A 9,711-nucleotide genomic window follows, 5' to 3' on the forward strand; every position below is an offset into this window, starting at 1 on the left:
TGTTGAGTTCAGATTACTCTTTCTACTATACATTGTTTCAATCTAGATAACATGGAATTTCATCTTCATCATAGAAGCTGGTTGCTTAAATCTTCCCTTCCTAAATTGTTCTTAGATATTTGAGCTACTCTAAATCGGGTCATTTCAACAGTGTATTTTGCCACCTTTTGGCTTATTAACTTTATTTTTATAAGTACTTAATTACTATAATAAAGACAAAAGGTCTTTACAATAAAGGACTTTCAGACGCCTTCTTACTAAGAGGAGGAATACCTTATGGCCTGAGACACTGGACTAGGGTTTATAAAAATGGTCACTTTTTCTACACTCTTTCTCATTAACAATAAAACACATCTCTGTGTTTCAGATCCTTGAAGATACAATAGGCTTGCTCCTTCCCAGCCTCACAGGGATGTTAGAAGGATAATTTGATCAATATATGCAAAAAGACCTGGATCTAGCAATATAGGTGTAACAAAAAATGTAACACTAAGCGGTATACATTGAACATATACTTTTATCTTTTTTTAAAAATAATTTTATTTTAAATCAATTACCAAATTATGGAAGAAATGTTTACCATGCATCTGCTTAAATTTTGGACTCAAGTGGGAAGACTGGACAAGCATAAATCTTCTTTAAAGGGTTTGACTCCATGATTTATAATCACCTCTACTTCTGACTTCTGCCAGGTTAGCTAGCACTAAAGTGGAATTCAGAGATCTCAGTCATTTTGCTGTGATTTGTTTTTCCTAAACAATACATATATTTTCTATGCATCATTTCCCCAAATGGTTTTTATAAAATATTTTCTTTTAGTTACTTGGCACTAGATTTGGAAAGACAGTTTTCTGGAAAGGCCTAGTGGGGGGTTCTAAGGGAACTAATTCAATTTGAATCATCTGTACATCTTTGGAAATCTCTCTTGGTTTCCTGCATCTTTAGTAAAATAAGTATTTCTATAATTCCTGGTCCATCATTTGTAGTTAATAATTCTGTCCAACCAAGCATGGATGGAACAAGCATCAGTGTTGTATTCTGCATGTATTCACAACTCATGAATGAATCTTCTTGGTTTCAATGACTTACCAGTCTGTACCAGATTCATCTTTTCTACTAAGCTCTGGCAGTATCTAATCTCTATTTCTTTCCACAGATTCATCTTTACAACAGTCCCTTCTACATCCACTGTACTAAGGCTGATGAAAAGAAACTGCGTAATTTACTTGCAATATACCTCGAGACTTTCTTACATCACCTCCATGCTTGCAACTATCTACTCTTTAAAAACTGTCTTACAGCTGTTTGGTGTTAATGTTTGTTCTTTTCTGGTTTTGTTTTGGTTTTCTTTTTCCATTTGTTTTCACTTCTCATGAACAATTGAATGGAAAATAATTTTTACATTCACTATATGGATATTTTCTGTATGACTTTCTTTTCTGTACTTAGCCTAGCTATACTTGTCATCCCTGATTCACTTATGATGTTTAAAACATCTTTATGAAAGTCAAAAACATTTTTATTTCTTGTGTTCACTTTTTTTGCTCATTTTAAAATATTCTTTCTTCTCTCATGTTACAGCATTTTAGGTTCGATTCATTCTCTGAATATACTGAAATAAATTATACTGTGTTTATTACTAAGTGACTCATACAAACTCATCACCTGAACTAATTTATGAGTGATGTCAGGAAATAAATCAAGTATTTGCCAGTATTTCTTGGTATGCTCTATAAAATTTTTAAATTTTTATACCAAAAAAAAAAAAAAGGTGCAGAAATAGATCTTCTATAAATCTTATGTCTTGAAAAGATTTATCATGATCATATAGGCTTACCTACTCTTCACCTATAAGAAAATAAAACCACTTTTTTTTATATACATATATAGTCGATGATGGAATATAATGATTCTTCAGCTGATCACCTTCTATAATGTAGACGCACTCTCTGTCAGGAGGATACTTGTTGGGATAATTGGGAGAAGTAAAGATGCCTCCTTCTGCATATTTTGTCCAAGTTCCACACTGCACTGGTTTCTGTCCTTCGGGAGTGGTTTGCTTTTCTGTGAAACAATTACATTAAGCATTATATAATTAGCTCACATGACACTTAGAACTCTTACAAGATAAAACAGTCCCTTCTGTCAGTAGCCTCAGCTTTTTTCTATTGAGACTACGAGTATGATCATTGACCTGGAGGAAAACAGGGCTGTCCTTTAGGGGTACAAACATTTAATTCTTACTCAAAATATTTTTTCAAAGCAGAGAAGAGGCTTGGATGTCAACAGGAAGATTTATCTATATTGCTTTTTAAAGAATAACCTTGTAGGGAAAACACGTGCTCAAGAAATGGGAAACATGAATTTCCCACTCATATATCTCAAAAGGCTCAAGCATGTGCTCTATCAGCAAGCTACGTGCCATAATACAGGAATACATCAGAGTCACAAAATCAAGAAAAAAACACAGAATTATGATAGAATATACAAAATGTTTTGAATTTTCAGCAGCTTGACTCTATATTTACCGGACAGAGATAGACAGGGGAATTCCTGGATTCTGGTTCATAGATTATTGCTGTTTGCTATCAAATTAACAAATAGATCTGAGGCCAGGAATCACAGCCCAGAACTTTCCTCCTCTGTTATGAATCATCATAAAGCAGAGTCAGACCTTCTTGTTTGCTTTCTTCCTAGTCCTGAAACTCTTGCACTCCTTTCTGCACACTGGCAGAGAGCCTGAAGACAAAGGTTTGAGTCTGTTCAGGCTGAAGAAGATAAAGGATCACTTCCACCATCCACCAAGGCACCAGGCTTTAACAAATAGGCTACAATAAGATGGATTCTTTGGAGGGAAAAATGGCTAGGCTGGAATTAAAAGGAAGGATATTAGTTTGTAGACTTCACACAGGTGTCTGAAGAGGACTCCTGTGTTTTGCTCCTAATGAGGCATCTATATCCAAGGAGTGTCCCATCTAACTTAAACCTCAGATGTGTAGAGCCAAGTTTGTTTGAGGTTCACTCTTATGATCAATGGAGGGAGACAGGCACCTTCCAAGGACGATTTTAACCACCCGAGATCTGCCTTATGCTCTGCAAGCATTTCTCTTTCTTTCTGGTCTGTATCCAAGCTCAGTACGACATGGATCCTAATTTCTTGAAATGAATTCATGCCTGTAGGGACTGAGCATTCAGAGAAACCTTCAGACACACTCTGTGCTTAGCAAATCTCCGTGTTTGGCTCTCACAACATTAAGCATCCAGGGCTTTTAAGAACCTCTTTCTATCTCTGCCCTGCACAAATGCACCCATGATACCCAATTTCAGGTTTTGAATTCTACTTCAACAAGCAAAAAGATCTTAAGTGTAGATAGCTCAGTGCCCAAACTGGACTTCCCAGTTTGAAAGTGGGGGCACTTCACAATCTTCAGTTAGTCAGGCTGAGTCTGTAGTTAGTACAGGCACACTAACACAAAAAACAAATGAACAAAGGACAGACACTGGAAGTAGGCGAACTACTGAAAATTTCAAGAACTAAACTAACAGCTCAAATCCATACTTTGAAGTCTAATGTCTGAAAAAAATGTCTGAAGTTTACATACCTGTTCCTTTTTTGGTTGCCCCAGACAAATGTAGGATGATTAGACTTGCTACAACTGAAAGAGAAATATGCATTAGATATCACAGTGTGATAGTGCCCGCAATCAAATCAGTTGTAAACATTTATTTTAGAAGAATACAAATTAAATAGAATTACTGTAAAAAAAGTTTGTTTACTTGCATCTTTAAATTGAACATTTTGTATAAACAAGTTTCTTTTTGATCTGTCCTTGTAAGTATTAATTTCTGAAAATGTATCCAAATAAAGAGGAGATCTTTTGGGTTTAAAACAAAATCCCCAGGCACTGATGTTTGTCTCTTATTTTTTCTTCTTTTTTTAATATTAGAGAAAATAACATTTTTACAATATTTATTTATGAATATACTCGCTTCAGCCAGTACTAGAAAAGTGGCTGGTTTAAACTGCTCAGTTTTTAACTGCTAAGTTTCAGTGCCACTGGCCTCACTAATGTCTCTCACTATGGCATAATAAAATTTGAAAATGAGTACTGGGAGTATGAAAGAAGTGAGGGGTTGGGTTCTTCACATTCATCAAAGCATTTGCAAGTCCCCAGTGAAGTAAATTATTGTGTGTGCTTAACAGTCTCATTAATCTAGTTTGTTTGACTTGTGGAGAGGGTGTTTCTTTGTGCTGCAGTGAATTTGCAGCCCATTTTACAAACAAATCTCCTATCTTCAACCGTGATAGGACAGCTCTACCTCTTGGGAACAAATGCGACCTTTCTGAGATGGACTTCAACTTGGAGATATTTCCTGAGTTTCTGGAAGTTTCCAGATATAACATTTTAATTAGAACCAGCTAAGAGTCAAACTCTTCGGTCAGTCATGACACTGCTTTGGAAGAACAAAGTGACTAGCTAGCTACCTGATAAAGAAATCATGCACTGATGATAGCATTTTCCTGTCATCTCCCATATCGTCTTTGGCTATTGGAAACAGTGGGATAGCAAGAGCATAAGAGAACATATCCACCAGTTCTTGGAGCGCTTGGGGTTTTGACCCCAGCTAGTTTGGTGTTAGGCCTGGACATAGTGCCCAGACTGCACTGAAGTTAAAGCGGAGGTGAAGCTGTGCCTTTATTCTGAGTATTTTGGATTGATCAGCTGCCATCTGTATTATTGACTATGATGAAGAATTGACAGACCTGTGGTCCTGAACAAATGTAACTGAATGGCATACTTTCCTCTTCTCATCCCCCAAAGACACCAAAGTCATCCTGGGCTAGTAACTAGCTACCTATATGATCCTCTCAAAGATGGTGCTTTCATCATTTTCAGCTTTTATACTGCAAATAGTGTACAGTTTTTACCCTGAAGGAAGCCAGTCTCCATATTTCCAGTATTCTGATGGCATTGAGATCTCTATGTCTTTGACCTTTCCTGTGTGACAGAGGGCTTGAGGCATGGATGATGGCTACCTTATTAAGCAGGGAAAGGCTGAAGTTCTGGGAAAATGAAGGCTTGGCAGCATATTCACTATTTCTTGGTCAGGCTCACAGCCCCCATGTCTTTTTTAATCCCTCAGCTAACAGAGATGGATGTTGGCAGAGCTGGTAGTTAAAAACTCTTCTGTGTCATGGGCATTCAGTGAGAACATTACATCTTCTGCTTGGACCTGAATGCTACCCAACCATTCATGCCCTTACTCTCCTCAGGGATGGATTCTGGAAACATACGCTAGCTGGGACTCTGCCTGTTGGCTGTGTCAGAATCTGAAGGCAATGCAGGATTCGCCCATTTACTAAGTTGCTCGTTTACTTTAGCTGTGTTTTATACAGTAAGCATACTGCATCTATGCCTGTAATCCTCACCCATCAAAACTTAATTTCTCAGTAAGTGTTAAGGTGGATTGGTGTTAGAATATGGAGCCAGCTGCCGGTGTTCTTTCTGCCCACAAATTTATAGAAGCTGGAGTAGGATGCACAACAGCCAGACAAACCCCATGTGAGAAAAGTTTCTTCTTAGCTAATTAATAACAACTCATATCTGACTCCTACAGATTCATTTCAAGCACCTTTATCTATTAGCTCTCCCCTCCTTTTCTATATGGAAAAAATTGAAGTTCAGAGAAGTAAAAGAGAGTTGGCCCAAGTCACAGAGATATTATTACCAAGATTACAGAAAAAGCACAGATCTTTTAAATTCTAGCTGTAACCGCTAGAAAGGATGCTTCCAAGTCGCAGAGCTATGTTATTCCAAAGCAGGGAGCTATACTTACATATCATCATGTCAGTATTTATTATTAATAAGGAGTCAAAATAATCTTGATAATAAAATGTAATAGACAAGAAAAAACTAAAAGACCAAGTTTTTCTGGACGTATCATATCCCTCATGTGGATAGATGAAGTGAAATACTTCTCCCACATTTCAAAAAAAGAGAAAGCCTCTTGATTTAGTTACATTAACACCAGCATCACTAAAATCTGTATATTGCCAGAAAGTAATTAAAATTATGGGCTTTAAGGAAAAAGATAACACAGAATTTTTTATTTAAGCAGTCAAGGCACTCCATTTTAATCTATGACCCTTTGTCTTTTTCTTTCTCAAGCCACAGGAACAGTGATTCTCACAGACGGGAAAAAAAAAAAAAAAAAAGAAAGAAAGAGAAAAAAGACCCCAAAGAGACCAGTCGTGCAATCTTCGCTCACTGAAAACTGTCACTGGGGAAGCTTTGGCAGTCCTCAACAGTATTGTGATTATCTGGGTTTGGGAATTATTTTAAAGAAGTTTCCACAAATTTTCTTGTTCCATTCTCTCTGTGTTCCTCCTCCCCCTCTCCCTGCTAATCACGGGTGTAATTATAATCATGCTTTCTAGTGCCACTCTGATTACGCATCTTTGCATTTTTTCGGTTCTGTGCATTTTCCCATTACAAGCCGTACGTTAGGAGATTTATCTCTTGGCCAGGCAGCTTTTTGGAGGCTGCGATTTGGCATAGGCATGGCTTAGCCTAGCGAAGAACTGTTGGACAAGCAATACCTGGCCACAGCGCTGCTGTTTTACAGGTGTGGGCGTCGAGAGATGCTGGAAGGAACTGTGGTCAAGCCGAGTCCCTTTCAGTAGAGTGGACCTCCTGCAAAACTGCGGAGGGAGAGGGGGTCCCGTCCACGCAGCCTAAGGCCCCTGGGGGGGTGTGGGGGGGGTGTCTTCGACGTGTAAGTGTTCCGTTTCGGTGCCTCCCCGCTGCTCCTGGAGGATTTCTCCCGAGGGCCGCCCCCGCCCCGCAGCCCTCCGGGATCCGCGCCCGCTGTGGGCGCCCCCGCGCCCCCTCGCCCCTCCGCCGGTTCGAGCCCCGGCTGGGGCTGCGCCGCACCGCCGCGGACGGCGGGGGCCCTTCCCCACTCCCTCCCCCGTCACGCCGAAAGCCGTCAGACGCGTCGCGCCCAGGTGAAAACCTCCAGCCCCCCGCCCCACAGGGCTGACAGACACCGGCTCCCCTCCGCTGCACCGCAGAGTGGCGGGGAAGGGGGTGTCGTGCATGCGTGGGGGGAGTTTACCCCCACGCCGCGGAGGTCTGGGCGTCCCGTTCCGCTAGTTGTGGAGGCAGCGGAGAGCAGGAGCCCGTGCGCGGCGGCGGAGCTCGGCCGGGGGAAGGGGGGGGAGAAGGCAGGCGGGAAAGGGGAGATAGATACTCACTGTGAAAGAAGCTGCGCCCATGGGTCATGTCTGTTCCTTACACAAGGGGCTTCGGTCTCCACTAATTCCATTTAGATACGGGAGGACTTCCAGTGGCGGGGAGAGGATGGAAGTAGGAAAAGAAGAAGAAAAAAATAAAAATCCCGAAGCCCACACACAGCAGAGCGGAGCAGCCCTTCCTCTCACTCGCTCTCCCTCACCGCCTTCAAATAATCACCGCCGGCTCAACCCCATCACAGCCGAGCTGCCATCAGCACCACCACAAGCGTTGCATCGCGGCGGCGGGCAAGGCGGCGGCGGCCCGCGCATCCAGGTGCCGGCGGGCGGCGGCGGCGGCGGCGGGGCGAGCCGAGCCCCTAGTCACCAGTTTCATACAAAACCAAAAGCAGATCGAAGCATTTCCTGCAGGACTCCGAGCCCAGCGACTTCCAGCCCTTCGGCTTCTTTTGATGCATTGAAGAAGGGATTAATGGGTCCGTCATCAGCTCCCTGTGCTTGCTCCTCTGAAGGGGTGGGGGCGGGCGGGAGGGAACCCAAAGAGGAGGGGTGGGGGGAAGAAAGATTTACCAAATAGGGGATTTAGTCATATTTGTGTGCAATGCGATCCTTATTAGAGGAGAAATCCTTTAAAATCGAGCAAATCCATTTCTGCAAAATCTTCTCCCTGCGCGTAGCATAGTATCAAGTGGTAGCAACGGCAAGAGGCTGGAAAGACATTGCACCGTCTGAAATCCTCTCGGGAATGGATAGAGCGAGATAGAGATGGATGAGGGTAGAGAGATGTCCCCTCACTTCTCCAGGCCAGGGCGAGAAGCAGAAGAAAACCCTGGAGACTCTTCCATTCATTCAGTGCAGGGGAAGGGGAAGGGGAGGGGAAGGGCGGGAGGGTGGCGGTGGTGGGGAAAGAATTATTTCAAAACTGAGAAAGGTCGAGTAAGAGGAAGGGATCGTTTCCCCTCCCCTAATCAGTTCATGGATCAAACAAAATGCTTATGAGTTCCTCCTTGAGCTGCACCTGCCAAAGGAAAATAGAAGAGGTTTTTCCCCCTTGAGAGGCGACTTCTCCACTTACACCCCCCCCCCCACTCATGCACACAGACACACACACACACACGCACAAAAGGGAGTAATAAAAGTTTAGCTGCTAATCCTCCGGCCGCAGATACAATGATTGCCTCTTCCAATCAGCCTAGAGACAACAAAATCTCTCCCTTTCGCTCCCCCCCTCCCTTTCTCAGACTTATCTTCCTCCCCAGCTACATCCCACCCCAAACACCCATCCCTTTGACGAGGCTGCGGAGGGCTCGTGTCCAGGGCGGGAAGGGAGGGGGAGAGCAGAGCAGGGAAAACATATTCATAGTAAGAGTTCTGAGAGAAGCTGAAATGATCTCAGCAAAAAACAAGAGAGGAGGAGGAGGAGGAGTGGCTGGACAGGAAGGGCAGTGTCCCCCCTCGGCCCCGGGCGCCGGCCCTGCAGGGCCGCGGCAGCCGCCTCCGGCCGCGCCGGCGCCCCGGCACCCCCCGGCCCGGGCAACGGGAGGCCGGCGGGGACCGGCAGGGGCGAAGCGCAGCGCTGGGGCGGCGGGGGGGGGCGCCGAGGAGAAGGGACGGTTTGTGCCAGAGAAGTGCGAGGGGAGCGGGATGGCATCCCCCGACCCCTCCGCACCGCCGCTGCGGCGGCGAGCCCGGGGAAGAGCCAAGCGCGGGGAAGCGGCCGCCGCCCCCCGCGGGGAGGGGGAGCAGAGCCGAGGTCCCCGGGGCACAGCCAGCCCCCTCCCCCGGTCCCCACGCCGCAGCCAGCACCTCGGAGGCAGGGGCGGCCCCGCTCCTCCTCGCCCGCACCTGATGCTCGCGCTGGTTGCAGTGAGAAAAGTGTCTGGAAGCGCGCAGGCGGGGCGGGGGGGGTCTGGAGGGTGTTGGGGAGGAGGCTGCAAATCAATTAAAAATCAAACACAGTCCGGGATCCCCCGTTGCGCGGGTGAGGAAAAGCAAAGGGGAGGCGAGCGCAGTCAGACGGCGCCGGGCGCTGCTTGAAGGCGGTCCCCGCGGCCCGGCGCGGAGGGGCGGTGCGCACCCGCGGAGTCGGGCTGCCCGCCGGGGTCGAGTCCCCCAGCCCCGGCTCTGCCGGCTACCTGGTGGGCACTCATAACGCTGTCTGGCGACTTGTTGTCTTTAGGGCAGCTTTTTAACGAGGCGGGTTCCTTTACTCCCTTTGGGACAGCACTGAACGGCACAACTCATGTTCTAGAAGGTGAATGATGAGGAAGCCTCGAAATTATTATTTTTTCCAGTAACTGGCCTCGCTTTAACAACAACCTCAGGGCTTTTTTCAGCCTGTGGGTTGTCTGCTCTGTACTCTGAAATCAGGAATATGTCTGTCATCGATGCTTATGAATGCAGTCAGTCAGCAGCAGTAACATGCACGTTAGGCTAAGTCTGAGGTAATCATGGCT

General features: G+C 45.1%; 1 protein-coding gene across 9 annotated transcripts in view; it reads right to left on the bottom strand.

Moving 5' to 3' along the window:
* NETO1 (neuropilin and tolloid like 1) overlaps window positions 1–8,107 on the bottom strand; it is a 68,092-nt gene extending 59,985 nt beyond the window's left edge. For all 9 annotated transcript variants that reach the window (XM_074899300.1, XM_074899304.1, XM_074899303.1 and 6 more), the window contains exons 1-3: window positions 7,259–8,107; window positions 3,603–3,656; window positions 1,927–2,064 (exon numbers count right to left, since the gene is read on the bottom strand). In XM_074899300.1, the coding sequence (XP_074755401.1) occupies window positions 1,927–2,064; window positions 3,603–3,656; window positions 7,259–7,286 (220 nt within the window). In that variant the 5' untranslated portion in view covers window positions 7,287–8,107. The remainder of the gene's footprint in view (window positions 1–1,926; window positions 2,065–3,602; window positions 3,657–7,258) is intronic.
* Between the last annotated feature and the right edge of the window lie 1,604 nt (window positions 8,108–9,711).

The sequence above is a fragment of the Athene noctua genome, chromosome 2, assembly GCF_965140245.1.
Source record: "Athene noctua chromosome 2, bAthNoc1.hap1.1, whole genome shotgun sequence".
Lineage (NCBI taxonomy): Eukaryota > Metazoa > Chordata > Aves > Strigiformes > Strigidae > Athene > Athene noctua.